At 52.9% G+C, this 19,239-nt stretch overlaps 8 protein-coding genes across 8 annotated transcripts; 7 read left to right on the top strand and 1 right to left on the bottom strand.

Moving 5' to 3' along the window:
• Nucleotides 1-440: 440 nt before the first annotated feature.
• On the top strand, nucleotides 441-3,377 carry PUNSTDRAFT_103050 (Pkinase-domain-containing protein; the record flags this gene model as incomplete). The annotated part of the gene is made up of 7 exons (XM_007384153.1): nucleotides 441-650; nucleotides 701-805; nucleotides 855-1,351; nucleotides 1,399-2,207; nucleotides 2,262-2,526; nucleotides 2,583-2,841; nucleotides 2,893-3,377. 7 exons carry the CDS (start codon nucleotides 441-443, stop codon nucleotides 3,211-3,213), a joined length of 2,466 nt encoding a protein of 821 aa, XP_007384215.1. The 3' UTR covers nucleotides 3,214-3,377.
• Nucleotides 3,378-4,053: 676 nt separating this feature from the next.
• Nucleotides 4,054-4,678, top strand: PUNSTDRAFT_143902 (uncharacterized protein; the record flags this gene model as incomplete). Its single annotated transcript, XM_007384152.1, has 3 exons — nucleotides 4,054-4,323; nucleotides 4,388-4,486; nucleotides 4,550-4,678. 3 exons carry the CDS (start codon nucleotides 4,054-4,056, stop codon nucleotides 4,676-4,678), a joined length of 498 nt encoding a protein of 165 aa, XP_007384214.1.
• Nucleotides 4,679-4,850: 172 nt separating this feature from the next.
• Nucleotides 4,851-6,101, top strand: PUNSTDRAFT_143901 (cytochrome P450). Its single transcript, XM_007384151.1, has 5 exons — nucleotides 4,851-5,141; nucleotides 5,196-5,244; nucleotides 5,300-5,716; nucleotides 5,772-5,923; nucleotides 5,982-6,101. Exons 1-5 carry the CDS (start codon nucleotides 4,863-4,865, stop codon nucleotides 6,033-6,035), a joined length of 951 nt encoding a protein of 316 aa, XP_007384213.1. The 5' UTR covers nucleotides 4,851-4,862; the 3' UTR covers nucleotides 6,036-6,101.
• Nucleotides 6,102-6,257: 156 nt separating this feature from the next.
• On the top strand, nucleotides 6,258-7,622 carry PUNSTDRAFT_120682 (uncharacterized protein). Its single transcript, XM_007384150.1, has 9 exons — nucleotides 6,258-6,700; nucleotides 6,763-6,798; nucleotides 6,854-6,888; nucleotides 6,938-7,034; nucleotides 7,091-7,129; nucleotides 7,184-7,242; nucleotides 7,294-7,362; nucleotides 7,418-7,443; nucleotides 7,496-7,622. The coding sequence occupies exons 1-9, from the start codon at nucleotides 6,653-6,655 to the stop codon at nucleotides 7,552-7,554; spliced, it is 468 nt and encodes a 155-aa protein (XP_007384212.1). The 5' UTR covers nucleotides 6,258-6,652; the 3' UTR covers nucleotides 7,555-7,622.
• Nucleotides 7,623-8,025: 403 nt separating this feature from the next.
• On the top strand, nucleotides 8,026-9,436 carry PUNSTDRAFT_69084 (taurine catabolism dioxygenase; the record flags this gene model as incomplete). The annotated part of the gene is made up of 9 exons (XM_007384149.1): nucleotides 8,026-8,369; nucleotides 8,427-8,505; nucleotides 8,558-8,585; nucleotides 8,646-8,662; nucleotides 8,716-8,882; nucleotides 8,933-8,989; nucleotides 9,050-9,190; nucleotides 9,251-9,271; nucleotides 9,322-9,436. The coding sequence occupies 9 exons, from the start codon at nucleotides 8,026-8,028 to the stop codon at nucleotides 9,434-9,436; spliced, it is 969 nt and encodes a 322-aa protein (XP_007384211.1).
• Nucleotides 9,437-9,546: 110 nt separating this feature from the next.
• Nucleotides 9,547-10,820, bottom strand: PUNSTDRAFT_52707 (Aldo/keto reductase). Its single transcript, XM_007384148.1, has 6 exons — nucleotides 10,710-10,820; nucleotides 10,500-10,657; nucleotides 10,355-10,445; nucleotides 10,154-10,297; nucleotides 9,821-10,096; nucleotides 9,547-9,765 (listed from the first exon to the last, which is right to left on the bottom strand). Exons 1-6 carry the CDS (start codon nucleotides 10,771-10,773, stop codon nucleotides 9,566-9,568), a joined length of 933 nt encoding a protein of 310 aa, XP_007384210.1. The 5' UTR covers nucleotides 10,774-10,820; the 3' UTR covers nucleotides 9,547-9,565.
• A 476-nt stretch (nucleotides 10,821-11,296) lies between these two features.
• PUNSTDRAFT_120680 (uncharacterized protein) lies at nucleotides 11,297-12,538 on the top strand. The gene is made up of 7 exons (XM_007384147.1): nucleotides 11,297-11,406; nucleotides 11,482-11,516; nucleotides 11,580-11,661; nucleotides 11,711-11,790; nucleotides 11,840-11,918; nucleotides 11,978-12,115; nucleotides 12,164-12,538. Exons 1-7 carry the CDS (start codon nucleotides 11,324-11,326, stop codon nucleotides 12,456-12,458), a joined length of 792 nt encoding a protein of 263 aa, XP_007384209.1. The 5' UTR covers nucleotides 11,297-11,323; the 3' UTR covers nucleotides 12,459-12,538.
• Nucleotides 12,539-12,945: 407 nt separating this feature from the next.
• Nucleotides 12,946-19,183, top strand: PUNSTDRAFT_134649 (P-loop containing nucleoside triphosphate hydrolase protein; the record flags this gene model as incomplete). Its single annotated transcript, XM_007384146.1, has 17 exons — nucleotides 12,946-13,117; nucleotides 13,174-13,269; nucleotides 13,328-13,426; nucleotides 13,480-13,646; nucleotides 13,696-13,854; nucleotides 13,911-14,900; nucleotides 14,952-15,651; nucleotides 15,707-15,868; nucleotides 15,917-15,941; nucleotides 15,995-16,111; nucleotides 16,158-16,197; nucleotides 16,253-16,302; nucleotides 16,356-16,983; nucleotides 17,037-17,488; nucleotides 17,546-17,586; nucleotides 17,641-17,720; nucleotides 17,774-19,183. The coding sequence occupies 17 exons, from the start codon at nucleotides 12,946-12,948 to the stop codon at nucleotides 19,181-19,183; spliced, it is 5,388 nt and encodes a 1,795-aa protein (XP_007384208.1).
• Nucleotides 19,184-19,239: the final 56 nt, after the last annotated feature.

Below are 19,239 nucleotides of genomic sequence, written 5' to 3'. Positions count from 1 at the left end.
TACTCACAGTCTGCTGTCGAGGTGTATTGGATATTATGGGTTACGCGCTGGACTTCGTGCAAAGATCAAGACTGAAAATCGAGTGTCATCAGGATAACAAAGCACGACACCCCATGGTCTCTGCCGAGTGTACTATACAGCCATTGACCGTGGTCCTCGGGAGCTTGCGGGGCTGTAGAGTACAGCATGAGCGATCACGTGGTCTAGTGGTTGAAAGCGCGTCTCCCGAACACGAGGCGTTCTATCCCTCCAGCACTGGCTCCAAAGTCATAGGCGTTAGGCCTTCGACTTCCTCAAGACATATCCGAGTTCAAAGCAAGATTTCTGGGGCAATGTACTCCCGCAACGCTCCGATTCTCGCTATGCCAGGCCAAGTACCCGCCAACGTCCCGTCAAGCCATCGCCGACACCCATTCGCGGAGATCAACCACGGCAGAGCCATGCCCCCGCCAGCGCTTCCCAAGGACAACTACGCTCATCAAGTTGACATAGGCGGACGAGAACCCAGACAGGATCCTGCGAAGCAAAAGGCGCCTAGCTCTCCCCCTTTACCCAGGCAGAATACGAAAACCACACCCCCGTCGCCGCCGAAGGTCATTAGGGACCTCGATAGAGGTATTGACTACGTCCGAGTGGGTCTTCTGGGCGAGGTAAGCTGCTGAGTCTGGTAAAATACCGGTCGTGCCTGAACATTCTCCAGGGGGGGTTTGCCCGGGTATATGAAGTGAAGGATGCCCGCGGTCAACGTTCAGCATGTAAAGTTGTAACGAACAGTTCTCTCAAAACCAAGAAAGCTAAAACCAAGGTATGGAATGTCGCCACCGAGACAGCGTTGGCATTGAAGTCTGTCTCAGCTCTACGCAGAAATCAAAATCCACCGTTCATTGAATCACCCGAATATCGTCGCTTTCCATGACTGTTTCGAAGACCAGTCCAACGTTTACCTGAATCTCGAACTCTGCCCCAACGGCTCGCTTATGGACCTTCTTCGCCGGCGGAGAAGAATGACCGAACCTGAATCTCGCGTATTTATGGTCCAGCTTCTCGGCGCATGCCGGTATATGCACGATGCCCAGGTCATCCACCGCGACTTGAAATTAGGAAACCTCTTCCTCGACGCAAAGATGAACGTCAAAGTGGGCGACTTCGGCTTGGCGGCGCTCATCGAGAGCCCCGGGGAGAGGAAGAAGACCATATGCGGGACACCGAACTATATCGCGCCTGAGGTCTTGTTTGATACCGCGAACGGTCACAGCTTCGAGGTCGATACATGGAGTATCGGTGTTATACTGTACACTCTCGTGATCGGCCGCCCACCATTTCAAACTAAGGAAGTCAAGCTTATTTACAAGTGAGTTTGTCAGGGCGTGATTAGTTCCGTTGCTAATGGTGTCCCAGGCGTATTCGCGACAACGAGTACGACTTCCCGCCGGAACGGCCTGTCTCGTACGAAGTGCAAGCGCTCGTTAAGGACATCCTGACCCCGAACCCTGCCGAGCGACCCTCGTTGGTAGATGTCCTCGCTCACGAATGGTTCGTCTCAGGTTGCGTACCCCCTCGCGTGCCTGTCACTGCGCACGATTCGGTTCCGGACTTCAGCACGATCACTCGCTCGCAGTCTGCCGCCAATTTGGCGATGCTTCGCAGGAACGCATTGCTCGACGACGACCAGGCAGCGCCTATAGCCACTCCGGAGCCTGTCATGGCGTCTGGACGTTCAGGCAGGAACAACGTCACCTCGAGTCTCGCACAGCAAGAGAAGGAGTTCCAGCACGCCGTGCAACCTGGCAGCCCAATTTCCGCGCTGCTGCGTTCGGCGAAGCAGCCGCTCGTCGTCGCGCCTGGTACGGGTAACAAGCCGCGCGAGTCACCTTTGTTTCGCAAGCTGCAGGCGGCAGCCAAGGATAATCACCGTGGCAGTCCGCTGAAGATGGAGCTCGGCAAGGAGCCGTTGGGTGGCATCGGAGAGGAAGATGAGGATCCTCGAGATGCGGGTGAGAGGGGAAAGGGTCGCAGGGAGAAGGATCACGAAGAGCTGAGGCGGAAAGAACTCGAGAGCCAGAAGGCACGCATTGTTGCCCAGATGGCACCGGCCCGTGCGGACTCGCCGGAGTACAGGCAAGAGCCCGAGAATGTGCCACCTGTCGGTATTCTTCGGAAGGACAAGGGCAAGGAGAAGGTCAGGGAAGCTGAGGAACGCGTTGAAGGTGATCATTGTCTTCAATAGCGGAGTCATCGGTGATTCTCACCTCCCTCATCAGTACCCGCGCCTGCGCCTTTACCAACTGCGAAGCCCAACGGCTTCGACGCCGCCGCTGCCACCCTGACTGCCGCGTTCGAGGCGCGAGCATTAGGTCGTGTTTTCCGTGATCCTCGGGTAGATGCGGCATTACCCCACGAGCGGGTGTTCATCGTATCATGGGTGGACTACTGCAACAAATACGGCATGGGCTACGCGTTGACGGATGGTTCGGTTGGCGTGCACTTTAATGACAGCACGACCATCGTGTTGAGCGCCGATAAAGTGTATGCACTTAACCTTGCTCGCGTCGGAGCTTACGCCTGACAACTATGCTTCGTAGGCACTTGGACTATATTTCGTCGCGCCGGCAGGGCACTGTTTACGTTCGAAAGAACTACACCGTTTCCGTTTACCCTGAAGAACTGAAGAGCAAGGTCTACCTCCTCAAGCACTTTGAACGATACATTATGGACCGCCTCTATGGCGACTATGACTACACGTTCGAGGACGTCGAGCGCACCAAAGGAATGGACTTTGTGCAGAAATACCTAAGGATGAAACACGTTATTGTCTTTAAGATGAGCCACGACAGTCTTCAGGTTAGTCATGATTCTGCGGGATCAAGATCGCCATACTGACGCGACGTGTAGTTCAACTTCTATGATCATTCGAAGATCATACTTTCGTCCCAAGGCTTGCTCGTCACCCACATCGACAAGAACTACAACTTGACCCGTCAATCGCTTGCCGAGATCATGGCGGGATCTCTCCAACCTTCTTCGAACCCCGACAAGGCGAAGTTCAACCAGCGCTTGGTGGACAAGCTCAAGTATTGCAAGGAGGTTCTGCTCAGCATACGGCAAGCGAGCTCGGGATTGACCGTGGGCGGCGAGGGCAACGCCGAAGGCTTAGGCCCTCACGATGGCATGCCCACGGTGAGCGCGAGGACGTCCAAGGCCTCGCTGCGGTAAGTTTGGAGTGGTCGCGGACGGCGTCAGGCCGGCCGAAGCCGCCATACCCTTGACAACATTTTCTATCTCTGCACAAACTTTGGCCTATGAACAATGCAATGAACTCCATCTCTCGGTCTTCTGTATCTATCACATCTCTTTTGGCATCGTAACTCACGATCGGTGATTGAGCCGGAGGCAACTGGTTGCGCAGGCCACCAGAACCTCTTTGCGCATATACATATATATCTGTAATCTGTTACAAATGATAGTCATTCAAGGCTTGAAGCTTGAAGCTTGGAGTTCCTTGTCGATATGGCATCTGTATCGATTTCAAATTGCCGAATTGTCTCCGCTTATGCAATGGCCTGCCGTAAGTCACCGTTTGTGTTGAACGTTGATTGCTCGGTCAGATTCATTACCCCGCGCGCACGCCTCTCTCACAGTCACCAGTTTGGAATGGGTTCTACTCTGCGCAGAAGGATACTCAGCGTGGTCTATACTACATGCGCATATGAACGCCAGTTCGGCGTACACAGAACCACATGCATGCGTGCGTACACAGGTCGTTCACGCTCGACATCTAGCCTTGACAATGGCGTTTACCTTAAGTCGATAGATAACTTGCAGCTCCCGAGAACGCTGAGCATTATTGACCTACGATACAGAGCTCGAGCTCCGCTTCCTCATGCCACAAGGGAGGAAACGCGGCACGTGTGGCCGTACTCGTGAGAGCGCGGGTGTCAAGGCGAAGTGGAAATGAAATGCTACTTTGGACACCATGGGACACAGTCGAAGCGATTCGCGGGGTCATAAAGAGACAGCCGCGCAGCTGAGTTGCGTGCGCAGACATCCCCCGTCATGGCGAACGTTTCATCGTCGGATTTGGTCCAGTTAATGGAACGATGGTGGGCATCGTCTAGTGTGACTACTACTGCCTCAGCGTCTATCGCGGCGCTCGCCTTGGCTGCGTACTGCTACCCGTCATTCACCCAAGACTCAAAGACGATCCGCCACGTTGGACGCTTGCCGCTTGTCACCGCGTGGACGTTCTTCAGCAAACGCTATGACTTCCTCATGTCGTCCTTCCGCGAGACAGGATCCAACATTTTCAAGTTCAATGTACTGCATGTGCGTCACCCTTCTCGCGTTAATATGGAGTGTATAGTCAACCTTTTGGTCCTGCCGCGTTTAGCACCAGGTCGTCGCTTTGCAAGGAGAGGAAGGCCGCAAGGTTTTCTTCAATGACAAGAGTCTTGACTTCACCGAGGGATATAGGATTCTGATGGGCGGGGTGAGCCTGATCTGCACCGGTCAGATACCGATTCGTTCTGTTGCTGACGAAATGCCCTTCTAGGCCCCTCGTTTGGAAGAGATCGACAAGGCCGGAGAGGGTACCGACGACGTATCATGGTTCAACAAGCATCTTGCTACCCTCTTACGCAAGGAGCGCTTGGCCGACGGCAAGTACACCTTCTCGCGATAAGCACAGGGCCGTGGTGACTTCTTGTTGCAGTGCTTCCCACTCTATTTGACGATGTCAACAGCGACATGGTGTCCTGGGGTAGAGAAGGCAAGATAAACCCTTTTGAAAACGTCTATAATGCACGTTGTCAACTACATATATCATTCCTCGGTTCGCTTATGTTGGTTTACAGCTCGTCTTCCAAATGACCGTGCGGATGGCCACTTGCCGCGAGCTATCCGAGAACAAGGAGGAGGTCAAGCGTTTGGGTCAATTGTACAACATCATGGAGAGAAGTGCCACTCCAACCGCGTTGCTCCTGCCTTGGTTCCCCAGTCGTGCAAAGAAGACGAAACAGCAAGCTACGACCGATTTGTACATGAAGTTCAATGATTATATCGACATGCGCCGGAAGGCTGTCCCTTCGTCGGATGCTTTCGACGTACTGATCGCTGAAGGATGCGACAACGCTACCATCATCGGCGTAAGCACGTGGAGCGATCATCGCACCATACGGTATGCTCATCGCTTTCTATAGTTCACGCTGGGTGTGATTTTCGCTGGTGTGATCAATACGCGAGTTAATTGTGTGTGACTATCAACGTGCATGCCGAGACACGGCGATTGACTTCCCTGCCTTAGCCTGTTGGGTACTCGTCTATCTGGCCGCCAATCCCTCCTGGAAGTCGCAGGTGAACGAAGAGGTCAAACAGCTCCTTGCCAAATACAGCGACGAATCTTCGGGTGACAAGTTACACCAGCGGCTCTCCTCCATCCCGGTCAGTGCATGGGAAGATGAGATGCCAGTCCTCGACTTGGTGATCCGTGAGACCATCCGGCTCACACTTACGGGGGCCGCGCTCCGCCGGAACATGGAGGAGGATCTGTACGTTGAAGGCAAGAGGATCGACCGGGGGGCTTTCATGGCGTACCCGTTGGGGAGTGTGCACATGAATCCAGAGATTTATACAGAACCCAGCAAATTCGATCCAAGTCGGTTTACCTCCGGGCGAGAGGAAGACAAGAAGGGCACATTCTCGTACATCGGATGGGGTGTTGGTACGTTATGGTCCTCTGAGACCCCACCCTGGGCGTGCGCTGATAGAAAGCGCAGGTCGCCACCCGTGCACAGGCATGAAGGTCGCCAAGCTGGAGATGAAGCTGATTGTCGCGCTCTTCCTCGCTGGTTACGAGTATGAGCTGGTCGATGCTGCGGGCAAGTTCCCCGATCCGTTCCCGCAACCGGATCGCAATGATATCTCGGAGGTGCGTGCTCATGAGCTTCCATCAGGCGATGATTTTCTCATCTCTTTGTCCGTCGCAGGCGCGTCCTCTGGGCGACCCTTGTTACTTGAAGTTCCGCCGCACAGTTGCGTGAACACTGTCGCCACTGCCAGTAATTTGTTGCAGTAATATGAGGGATTTATGGTCCCTGAGATACTACCAGCATGTATTTTAGGGCGTACCTGATGTCAGTCATTCTGCCCGACCTGAATAGCGAGCAAGGAATGACCAAAGGTTGAGAACCCACGAGATGCAGCCAAGTCAGCGCGTCCTTGCTTTTCTCACGCAAACTCTCTCACTGCGGGCCCCATCGACGACGATACCGGCATTTCCGCCCGTCCACGAATGTACCCCAGGATATCGCAGAGCTAGTGAAACTTCTTACCTGAGCCCAATACGTGTACGACGTTGGGCCCAATGCCGTTGAACAACAGTGACCCGTGGAAGACCGGCTGCACTTCCAACCTGTTCCGGTCCTTTCGTACCAGCGTGGATTAGCGATTTCCTACGGCGGATCGCTTCGTTTCTGCCGTCGATTGTCACGCCGCGGCGCCATGCGTGGTTCCACTGTCAAAACCCATCCGATTTTCTCATCCAATCTCACCGGGTTGGGATGAGCCGGGTGATCCTTTCTATGACGATGCAAAACTGTCAGACGGCCTTCGCCCATGTCGTGGGCCAAGGACAAGTGCAGTTTGACCACCAACCACGATGCCGCTCACGATTGATACCCCACTATCGTTCTACTCCATCCCGGTAGTAAGTGCAAGACTCGCAGTCGTTGTTGGTTCAAGTGGAACTCATTCGTTGCGTACTCATAGGTATGGTTCACTACGTTCTACCCGATGAACGCAAAGGTCTGCTACTGGATAGACTTACATATATCAGGCGCGTGCTCATGATACCTCGCAGTTCGCTCTCATCAACAAGACCATCGGGTACAATAAGTAAGAACATTGGAAGTCATCGCCGACTATCGTTCATATATCTACCTAGCCTGAAGCCGCGCCAGAACACTCAAGTCATAGCTAGCGATCCGAAGGTATCGCCAGAAACTGCAGCTCGCGCTGCACGAATGGAGGGAGCTCATCTCGTTCGTGCTTTCACATGGTTGATATCTTCAGCTAATCGGCCATTCACCCGTCGTAGAACGGTAACGAAATGTTGCCTCTGTGGATCGGGGCCGTCGTAAGCTCGAAACTCAGCATTGTGGCGAATCTGTCTTACTCATACCTCTCATAGCTCGCGGCTAACTTTGCCGGACTGTCAAACAGAACTCTCAACTTATCTTCTGCTGCTTTGTGGGTGCAAGATATGATGATGATGGACTATTCTTGACTTGTCGGGTCTAGTATATCCTTGCGCGTCCTCTACAACTATTTCTACATCAACCAGAAGACCGAGGCCCAGTCGTGGTTCAGGTAAGTCATAAACGTACTGACGAAGACCCTCGATTGATTGGCAATCTGGCAATAGGAGTGCCATATTCTTCGCCGCTTTACGTTCGTCTTCGCCAATACATACTGAGTCAACCACCACTGACGATTACTGCAGCAATTCCCCTGACGTTGTTCATCAAGGCCGCAAACAAGCTGCGACTCCAAAGCTTGTAGCTTGTAAATTACGTTCGGTTGCTTTCATGCATGTGGCGTACATCAAACTTGATAATGGACTGAATTGGCCTGCCTTGCCGAAGTGCACGAGCCCGCCCTGTTGAATGTCTGTCTGCTGTCTACTTCACATTTGAGCCGTTTCGTCCTCGCGCGTTCTCTCATCGAATGTTTGCTTGCAGTGTGTGCGAATCAACAGCTGGCGTGTTTGGGATGCGAGTCATTCTCCCGGGCGCGAGCTCCTCAGCTTGCTCCAGCACCGTAATCTTCTGCCTGTAAGAGACACTCATCGCCGGTCATATGCCTCTCGGCTTGGCGTTATGCTCTAGTCTAGTTTCAAGCGTCCTCATTCATCCTTCCGATTCGCATTCAAGAACCCGGATTGCGTGCTCGATTCACGATAAGCAACATCGTTGAAAGCATATAAAACACTGCAACCTCTCGTGCCAAGACAACTTCAGATTGCCCGTAGCAATGGCCCCCGCACCGTCGTACTCCCTAGGATCACTGGCCAACTTTGACTCGTATGACGAGACACCGCACATCGGCACTCGCTTCCCTTCCGCATCCACTCAGCTATCAACATTCCTCACAGCGCCGAATTCTCGAGAGCTCGTCAAAGATCTAGGCACGCTCGTGTCGCATCGCGGCGTTGTCTTCTTCTCCAATCAGGATATCACCCTCGCACAGCAGAAAGAACTCGCAAGGTTGCTGGGAGAAGCCGGCGGGAAGCCCAAGGAAAGCGGTTTACACAAGCACCCGGTCCATGAAGCTACCGATGAACTCGGCGATGATACGTTGGTGATCACCTCTGAAAGGTGAGCAGTCGGTCATAGATGAGAGCCCAGCCACTCTTTTTAACGTTCTGTCGCCAGGGCTTCCTACCAAGAAGGTCGTGCGAGTAGGCAGTGGCATACTGACATCACTTTCGAACCCATTCCGTCGGACTATGCGGTGATCTCAAATCATGATCACCACTCATGATTGAGATTGACGAAATGTGCAGATTCTGAAATTGCATACTCTTCCCCGAGGTATGTTTGCCTTCCTAAAATGATGGTTCCTATTCTGATCAATTGCCTGCCATATCGAAGTGGGCGGCGACACCCTCGTACGTCTGCGTCGCTCCTTAGTCCCTTTCAATCGTTCACAACCACCTTGAAGTGGGCCAGTGGATACGAGGCATATGACCGGCTGTCGCCCAAGATGCGCAGCTTCCTCGAGGGACTGACCGCAATCCATGACGGCTCCTTCTTCCATAAGGTAGGGATCAAGATTGTTGACAACCGAGGGCACATCGAGAACTCCGGGGAGGGCCTTACCGCTGTGCAGTAAGTATCTTATACTAAGACATGAAGCTCAAGAGTAAAACCCACATCAGCCCGGTAATCCGAACTCATCCGGTCACGGGATATAAGTCGCTCTTCGTGAACAAAGTGTAATGCCATCTAGATTCTATCTCGTCGCGCAGCAACTAATTGTACTATTCTTCGGAAAGATTTACTAAGAAGATCGTAGAGCTCAACCAGGATGAATCTGATGCACTGCTTGATTACTTGACCCGCCATGTGTCGGATAATCATGATCTCCAGGTGCGCTTCCGCTGGACCCAGAACGACGTTGCTATCTGGGACAATCGGTAAGTTTCTTCACTCGCCATATGACAAGCGACAACTTACTAAAACCGATGCCTTTCCAGATGCACGTTTCACACCGCTACGTGAGTCGCCAGCTTTGTCTTATTTTTACGGGCCCTGAATTATGCCTCAGGCGTGACTACGGTCGTGAACTCCGCGTCGGAAACCGCGTTTTGAGTATCGGCGAGCGACCTTACTTCGATCCGAACTCAAAATCCAGGCGAGAGGCGCTGGGAGGACTCTTGTAAGCTACGACTGCCCTGCTGTACGATCATGCCAGTGTCATCGGAAACGTCACGTTCAAACCGGTGAATTGCGAGCAACCACGAATGCTGGCATTCATATTATAATACATTGGGGTATATCCCGATCACGTTTCAGCCCCAGTTCTCGAACCCGAGATCAATGGGCCACGGAGGCATGATGAATCGCTTCTGTTTGCCGCTGGCTGCCACGGCGTCGAGTTTGTCCAGGTCATCCTTGGAGAACTTGTTGGCGGCAGTCACAGCACCGACGAGGTTGGAGGCAACGCGAGACGGTGTAATCGACTTGGGCAGAATCACGATGTCCTTGGCCACTGAGAAGATGAGGTTACGGTTTTGACGACGGACGACAAAAATAAGGGAGCTTACGTAGGTAACCTAGGAGAACATCCGAAGGTTGGAGGTCGTATTTCTTTGACAATTCGACGACCGTCTCGTCAGAGAATAGAGGCGAGTTTGTAGAGCCGAGCGGGGAGTACGCCTGTGGAACGATTCCCTTCGATCGCAAGTACTTGAGGAGGTTGTGCTGTGGATTGTAGAGGTGGAGCTCAAGCTGATTCACTGCCGGGACAACGGTGGCAGTAGGAAGGATTTCCTCCAGTTTCTTCTCGGAGAAGTTGGATACGCCAATAGCCTTGACCTTTCCTGAGGAATACAGGAGTCAGCACGTATCAGATACCTTCTGAACGGGATACTGCCTACCCTTTTTGAGGACCTCTTCCATTTGCTTCCAAGTATCCGACAATTTCCAAGAATGATCCACGTCACGCTTGCCGTCAGGAAGTGTAGGGAAAGCAGGGTGGTTGCCATTGGGGTTCAGAGGTACTGGCCAATGTACGAGATAAACTGCGGGGTATTCCAACGTAAGCCGCGAGAGGATCTTGAGCACTCAATTCCACGTACGATCGAGATAATCCGTGCCAAGGTTGGCGAGAGTCTCGTCCAAGCATTGTTCTACACGAGAATGCCACGTGCACCACACTTTGCTAGTGATCTGATGGACGATTAGGACCTACGCATGAGCCATGTCGGTACAAATGAGACTTACGAAGACCTCCGATCGCGGGACCCCGGATTGGCGGATGCCTTCGCCGACCGATTTCTCATTGCCATACGCCCAGGCGCAATCAATATGACGGTACCCCGCCTCCTTCAGAGCGTACGAGACAGCGGTCACCACCTCCTCGGGCTTGCTCTGCCAGGTCCCTTGAGAATATTTCGGTACATAGAGCTTGAACGCAAGGCATGTGAAGCATACCTAGCCCTACAGCCGGGATCTCGACGCCATTGTTGAGCTGTATCTTTGGGACAGTAACGGTCATGTTCGTTGCGGGATGTTCGTCGCGGGTATGGGCGCTGATGTTTGTAGCTTCGAGGTCAAGTTTTATACGCCATCGCCCCGCATCTTATCGGGCCGGACCAACCGGCCCGCTACGGGGAAGCATCGAACGCCATCGGGTGGAATCTTGCACTTCTACTCAACGGTTGTTTGTCAGGTGGGCGATATCTTCGTGCGCTACGAGTCACAACTGCGACGTTCGGACAGAATGAGGGGACTTCAGTTATTATAAAACGCAAGAAGCGTCGAGGCCACCCACGCATCCGGCTCAACTGCCGCAAAGGCCGCACTAAGGGTGGTATGGAGGGCCGAATGCTTGGGGTTTTGAGTTGAAGGACGTGTCCCTGTTGGTTCTGGGCCGTTTCTGGCGTACAGATCAGATACATACATGCTCGCTAAGGGGAATAGGGAAATAAACACGATGACGTCAGCGTCTGTTGCCTCACGTTGCAGGCGCGATCTAGCTTCAGCTTGAGAGCTTGAACACCAATTCAACACCATCGCAGCCAAGAACGAGCTAAACTCACACTCCGATGTCCTCAGACGAACCTCCAAAGTCTACGCTTCCTTATCCGCCCGTTCATACGGGCAAGAAATTCGTCGTACTGTCCGACTGGTTGGTGCGACTCTCTCTTCGAGTGCACGATGGCCGATGCAGTCCTGATCGGTCCCTTACACCGTGATTACTTAGGGATGGCACGATCACGACGAGGGACTCGAATGACTGTACGCTCGCCGTCCTGATGTGTCCATGATCGCTGCCCATAGCTGACGTCGCCCTCTAACCAGTCTTGACGGATAACCTTGGATATGGTGCTGAAAAGCGCCGACAAGGAAACTTGGATATCCTCTCAGGCAAGGTACCATACAAGTATGTGGCATGCTTCGGTGGATTCTCCACGTCTCTAACAGCGGGACAGAGAGGCCTTCCACGAGATGCTCACCAGCGTCTCCAAGAACGGGCATACGTTTGATGAATGCAAGGAGGCCATGGTGAAGAGTACGTAATCGACCTGCGGCCCCAATTCACGACTTGAATTCCCTCAAAGACATCAAACTGGATCCCGGATTCAAGGAGTTTTATGCGTGGTGCAAAGCCCATGACATCCCCGTAGTGATTGTCTCCAGGTGGGCGCCTCTCAGACCTATTCGAACACTTCGGCTCAAGACACGTCATGCTTGTGCAGTGGCATGACCCCCTCCATTCGTGCCGTACTTTCCGCGCTTGTCGGAGAGGAGGCCGCCAACGATATTGATATCATCTCGAACGACGTGGAAATTCACCCAGATGGCTCCTGGGAGCTCAAATACCGCCACCCCACGAGGTAATCCGTTTCGTAACCACGCCGAATGCTCTGATACCTGGTTACCAGTGCTTATGGCCACGACAAGTCGCAAGCCATTCTTCCGTACCGAGACCTCCCTGAACCGCCGTTGCTATTCTTCTTCGGTGATGGCGTTTCGGACATGTCCGCCGCCAAGCACGCAGACGTCTTATTCGTCAAGACTAAGGAGGATGGTGAGAATGACCTCCACGCATACTGCGACCGCGAGGGCATCAAGCACATCCTCTTCCCGGACTTCTCCCATGCCTTGACGGTAGTGAAAGATATAGTGGAGGGAAGGAAGACCGCTGCGCAGGCATTGGAAGCCGGGAAGGCGTACTAAAGCAGAATTCGATAGAGGGCATCTATGAATCTATGTACACTGTAGTGATATCACCGCGTTAAGCACACCGTTGTGGTAACCAGAGTTGTTGAGCATTTCTGTGTAGATTTACAGACGTGCAAAAGGTAAGTGCAATCATTATGTAATAAGTAACGAGAGTATGTACCGAAGCCGGAGCTGAAGTTCAATTGCAGAACTTATATCGCTCTCTTATCGACTCCAGCTTGACCTCGGCATACATGATTCTCATACGAGGACAACTATGACCATTGACACGGCCTTGCAACAATTGGGCGCCCGTTCGCAGTAGTGGCGTCATAGCATCCGTATTACATCTTCTCTAGCGGCCTCGAGGCGGACAACTCAGATAGGCGAAGTTCGAAAGAAATTTTTTGCCCCCGGCGTTCTTTCCGCACCTCTTTTGCTCACCACGTACTGGTCGAGCTGTAGACACTGCTGGGTTCTGAGTCTTGAAACGAGATAGGAAATGCCTGAACACGCTATCAAGGTGTTGGCTGAGTTCATCAACGACGAGCCGTCCACGCTTCCCCCTGAAGCAACTCGAGCGCTTCCTAGCTCGCCGCAGGAAGCGCTCAAGTTCTTGGATGACAAGTGGTATTCGCCTCTCACTCGCGGCGGTCGGTGGATGGACCTCATTGGTACGTACTCTTCGGAGCGAGTTGCTAGGAGGATCTACTCAACGCGGCGGGTATAGGTGACTACGCTGGAAAGGAACCGTTTGTCATCGATGGCGATTCCCTGATTCAATTCGTGCTTGATCAACCCTTACTTGCCCTTGGGCGTCCCGATGGTACTGTCAAATCTGAAAAACATGTTTCACTCATGTCGTGTTTGACAATCGTGTGTAGATCCCAGTTTTCAACTCGTGCATGCTCTATATGCGTTGGAAACTCTCGTAGAAAAGTTCCTGAAGCGAGATGCCGTCTTTGATATTGTATTCTGGCAAAGTAAGCATTCAAGTGTGCTGCACGGTGCCCACGTCTGATCATCCTCGATTCAGCGTTGCAACATTCCACGTTACAGACCGGGTCGTCGGCATACGTCTTCGCGTCTCGATATCTTGCTCGTGCTTTGCTGAAGCGTCAATTGAACAAATTACCCGTTGATGTGTATGCCTTCAATGATCTGGAAGACCCGGAATGGCTTGCGTACTACAAACGAGTCAAGGTAGACCTGCTTCACTCTATCACAATGCAGGGTCTAAGCGGTTTCTTAGCCAATGTTCGTGATGCTCGACGACGGTGGTTTGCTCCAGCAAGATAAGCGACCCCTGGCAGCCGAGCGCCTTCTGACTAGGCGCAAATTCATATTCGGTCTTCTCAACGGCGGCGTGGCCATATCGTTACTTCCCGGTGCTCAGTTCCGAGATTCTAAGGTCGGTGCCCGATGGACAAACGTTATAAACTCTTCCGTGCTGACGGCGAGCGTCAGATCCTTGCCTTCATCTATACGTCGAATTACGACCCGCTTGCTGCGCGCCGATACCCTGATGCGCTATGGGGCATCGCAAAGGCGTCTGGAGCTGCTTTAACTGCGAAGTATACGACGTACCTCTCTGATGTTGCCAAAGTTTCGCGAGGGTCCACCGACAGCCGGAATTGGCTTGCAGGTATAGTCGGGGCATACCGATCTTCTTACCAAACTTTGCCGGCCCTCCACCCCGAGCTCTTGTACGCCTTCGTCGCGCATTACCTTCTTCTTCAAGAGATCGGTGTGGATGGCCGTGCACAACGGCTACCGGTCCTTCCTGACGCCCTTGGACATCCGATCTTGAACGAATTCCTTCCGCGTATATTCATAATCATGGGCAGCGCGAGCGAAAGTTCGGACGTTGACCTTGATGGACGGGTCTTCGCATCTCTTCTTCACTTCCTCGTCCGAACTCATCCTTCATCCTTCGCCGAAATTATTGGCGTTGAAGTGGCAGAAAAGGTGAATCAAATATGGGAAGAGTGCGGCATGGCCCCAATCAACGTGGCCTCGCTGTTGAAGCATTGCGCCTCAGTTCCCTTGGTGCCCGAATCCCCAACACCCCCGGAAGATTTGCAATACGCTTTGCTACCTTTTACGAACCCTGTCCTTGACGAGGAGCTCGCAGATGTCCGCGTCTCCGTTGCCGATGACTCCGACTCCGACGGGGAAGATCCTCACTACCTGAGCTTTGGCCGGGGAGTTCCCTTCGTGGACACACAGCACTGGCACGATACTCGGAAGACCATACTACCGAAGTGGCTAGGCGGCCAGAATCCTCAAAAAGTAGCCGCCTGGCTGCACCAGCGTCGTATGAAGTTTGCTCAGATCGACATGAAGAACGTGCATCGCCTGGCAAGCACGCTCACCGGTGCCCAGGGTGCAATCCTGCAGCCAACAGCCATCCCTTCAGCCAAGGCATCCAAGGCCCAAGCAGCCCCTTCGCGGGAGGTACGTTGTTAGGACTGAATACGCTCCTTGGCCTTGCTGATCTATATGCAGGCCTCGTCAAAGACAAAAGGGAAGAAAGGTGCGCCGAAGAAGATGACCGCCGCGGAAAAGATCATAGAAGAAAACAAGAGGAGAAAAGAGGAGAAAATCGACGCTGAAAACCTGAATTGGTGGCAGGGACATCTCGCCGACCTTAGCAAGCTCTCCGTGGACGCCCAGAAAGAATATATGGTCAATCTATGTCGCAGCAATCGTACCAGCCAAGGATGGCTCTCCATAGAGACGCGGCTATATCGTCTCCACCTGGAGATTACACAATGGATGCAGCAACCCGATCCCAAGGAGGGCAAGGTTCATGATGCATATTCGGTCGCCGTTTTCCGTATGGTCGTCGAGCTCTATAGAAATCCCGGACTATGGCCCAAGGCAATCGCAATCCTTGATTCAGTCATGGTCTCGCTCGGTCTCGAGGACTATATTCCCGCCCTGACGACAGCAGCGGACTGCCATTCGTCTGACAGGTCTTTGTCTTTCTCATTCATAAAGCTCATCAAGTCCAAAACGAAGAGTCTAGTGCATAAGTCCATGCGCGTCAGAGAACATCCGGTGATGTGGCAACTTCGATTGTTCGGAGAGTACATGGACCGCTCTATGGACAGCGCACCGGATCGCCGCGTCTCATTCGAACCAGATGCATGGCAACGGAAGGTGCTGGACTGCATTGACGAGAACCATTCCCTTCTGGTAGTCGGTAAGTGGTCGATACTACTCTCATCAGGCACACGGCTCACGTACTGTATGCGCAGCACCTACCAGTGCCGGCAAGACCTTCATTTCGTACTACGCTATGGAGAAAGTATTACGGAACTCGGACGACGGAATCCTCGTGTTCGTTGCCCCTACCAAAGCGCTGGTCAATCAGGTGGCAGCCGACGTCTATGCTCGGTTCCGTAAGGATTTGAGTGATCGTGAGTAGTACATGTCCGTGTCGTCGAAGCTTCCTCACCCTGTTGTAGGCGCTTGCTGGGCTGTGCATACCAGGTATCCGTCCTCGTATATGGCCAACGCATTTGACTTACCTACGGAAATTATAGGGACTACCGGATCCACGATCCTCAGAAATGCCAGATATTGGTGACAGTTCCTGAGATCCTAGCTACTATGCTTCTGTCGCCGGCTCAGGCCCGAAACTGGACCCCTCGGATTCAGAGGTGATTCGTTGCCAATACTGTAGTCAAGACTTCTGACAATGGATAGGATCATCTTGGACGAGATACACTCTATTGGTCAACAAGAGGTATGTCATTGCGTTGTTCGTCACAATGCGGATGTTTGACACATTCCTGCTGTAGGGCGGAGCCGTATGGGAGCAAATTCTGCTGCTGGCTCCTTGCCCCATTATGTCGGTATCCCCTACCTGTCCATTCGACTGCGTTTCTCAGATTCTTCGCACAGTGGTTTATCGGCGACTATCGGCGAGCCAGAGGTCTTCAACGCGTGGCTGGAACAGGTACAGAGGACGCACAGCTTCAAACATACCTTCGTGCATCACGCTACGCGGTACTCTCACCTCCGCAAGTTTGCCTACCAGATCTCCTCGTCTGCAGGGCAAGAGGAATTCCAAGGTCTCGCCAAGTACAACGCTAGCGATCGCCTGAGTTTTCTTCACCCGGCATCCTTGCTTGCATTCGGCGCGAGATCACTGCCTTCAGACTTTTCGTTGGAGGCTAGGGATACTCTGTCACTATACAGGACACTTGAACGCCACCGTGATGCGATTCCTGATGTCGACATAGATTCTCTGGATCCAGTCAAATATCTTCCATCTTCAAGACTGTTGCGGCAGAACGATGTGCTGCAATACGAAGCAGCGTTGAAGAAAACGCTTTCCGAACTCATGGCATCGTTCGACGTCAATGACAGTCATGCACCTCTCCTGCGAATCGCGAGAGACCTGGAGGACCCCGAATTTACGCGACTTCGCACAGTTTCTCCTGCGATTTTGCACGCACAGCCTAGCCGTCTCGCCTTCTTCAACAATTTTATCTACCTTGTTTCGGACCTTCACGTCGCCGGAGATCTCGTAAGTAGCCCTCGAACTCATCTATTATCGAGCGACTCACCCTCTTATCGCAGCCTGCGATTGCATTCAACTTTGATCGTCATGACTGCGAACTCTTGGCCCAGGTACTGGTGCAAAACCTGCAACAGGCTGAATCCCAGTGGCGGCGAGTTAGTCCTGAGTGGCAGAAGAAGTTGAAGCAGTTTGAAGTCTGGATCGCAACAGAGAAGCAGCGTCAACGGACTGTCGGGCGTATGAGCAAAAACAAGCAACGTACCGAAGCCGGCGTGGACGAAACACCAAGTCAAGTGTCTTGGGAAAGCTCCTTTGACCCCACCGACCCATCGCCTCAATTTAGCTTCGCCGGCAACAACCGAGCGTATTCGTTCAACGAGCTCAAGGAAGACCTTGACGATATGGTCAGGAGCCGAACACATATCCCGGAATGGGCTGTGCAAGCTTTACGTCGAGGTATCGCGGTGCACCACGCCGGAATGAACAAACGATATCGGAACCTGGTTGAGAGGTGATCCTGTCACGGGCTCTTTGGTGCTGTAATGAGTGACTGACATCACCATTATAGTCTGTTCCGGCTCGGGTTCGTTCGAATAATGATTGCGACAGGTTTGTTTCCCCGTATTGGATTTTTAAATCTTAATTCACAACGATTTCTCCCAGGAACCCTTGCACTCGGAATAAATGCGCCAGCACGAACTTCGATATTTTGCGGGGATTCTCCCTTTCTGACCGCTTTGATGGTAAGGAATTCGTTATATTGACTGGCCGTAATTGATGTACAATTGATCTGTAGTATCGCCAATGTGCAGGCAGAGCTGGTCGCAGAGGATACGACCTCCTAGGAAAGGTCGTCTTCTACGGTATTCCTCTCGATCGGATACAACGACTGGTGCTTTCGAAATTGCCTTCTCTCGGCGGACACTTCCCGCTCACTTCCACCCTCTGCCTCCGCATCCTCAACCTCTTGACCGGATCAGGTCACGCAGAGGTAGCTGTGAAGTCGGTCCGCGCTCTGCTGCGATTACCGCAGATCACAGTGAAGTCCGATTCTGGACACCAACAAGTCCTCCATCATGTTCGGTTTAGCATTGACTACCTGCGGCGGTCCGGTCTTCTGGAAGAAGATGGTACTCCAATGAACTTGTATAGCGCAGCGGCGCACCTTTACCATACGGAGCCGTCAAACTTTGCCCTCGTCGTCCTCCTTCGTGCCGGAGTCTTCCACAGGATCTGCCACGACATGCCTAGCGTTGCCGCCAAACGAGAAATCATTCTCATTCTCTGCCACCTTTTCCAAAGACGGTACCTGCCGCGCACCTTCGCCTCAGAGCAATACTTCAAGGAAATCACGACGAAGTATCCATCTGTGGTGAAGCTGCCGCCACTTCCGGAGCACGCTCGGGCGGTGCTCGTGGACCACGATCAAGAGATATTGCGAGTCTTCAAGAGCTATGCGATGACCTATGCGGAACAGCACGCGCAGGAGTTGTCGCAAGAGCAATGCCTGCCCCTCAGCAAGCAGCAATTCGCAGTGTCAGATGACCTCAAATCGGCCTTCGTCCGCAGTTTGCGCGAAACGAGGATCCGCTCCATCGTGCGCTCGCCTTTCGTGTGCAACTCGGGACACGGCGATGATTTTAGAACTGTTCCCGAGCTGACGGCCACGGCTTCCCGCGGGCTGCACTTGAATGCAGACGCGATCCCTTCAATGAGCGATTTCACCCGACTACCCAGAGAAGGTTACGAGTACGCGCTCAACGCCCATATTTACGATTTCTATGTTCATGGACAAGACGAAACCCTGGTTCGGGCCAACAAGATTCGTCGAGGCGATCTCTGGTACATCCTGGAGGATTTCAACATGACTCTCGCCATTGTCAAGGGTACGCTAGGTCAGCTCCTCACGGCCGCGGCCAGTGGAGGCCTCGGGGCCATGGACGACATGTTGAACGAAGAACTAGGCGGTGTGGACCCCGCTGAAGCGAATACTGACGAAGCCATTGAGACCTCGTGGCTATCCAAAGATCCAAAGGTAGACGACGAGGACTCCAACGACGAGGAGGATGTTGCTCAAATAACGGACTCCCTTGGGACGCCGGTGCAAAAGCCCAAAGACGTCTCCGAGCTCGATTGGAAGGTTTATGAAATGATAAACGCTGCGCATGCCGAGTTCAACGAGAAGTTCAAGGCTATGTGGGCATGAATGATAGCGAAGGAAACCGCTGGCTGTCCGCCCACGATTTACATGCTACTTCATAT

Source organism: Punctularia strigosozonata (genome assembly GCF_000264995.1).
Source record: "Punctularia strigosozonata HHB-11173 SS5 unplaced genomic scaffold PUNSTscaffold_7, whole genome shotgun sequence".
Classification (NCBI taxonomy): Eukaryota; Fungi; Basidiomycota; class Agaricomycetes; order Corticiales; family Punctulariaceae; genus Punctularia; species Punctularia strigosozonata.
This window is presented reverse-complemented; position numbering and strand designations above follow the sequence as displayed.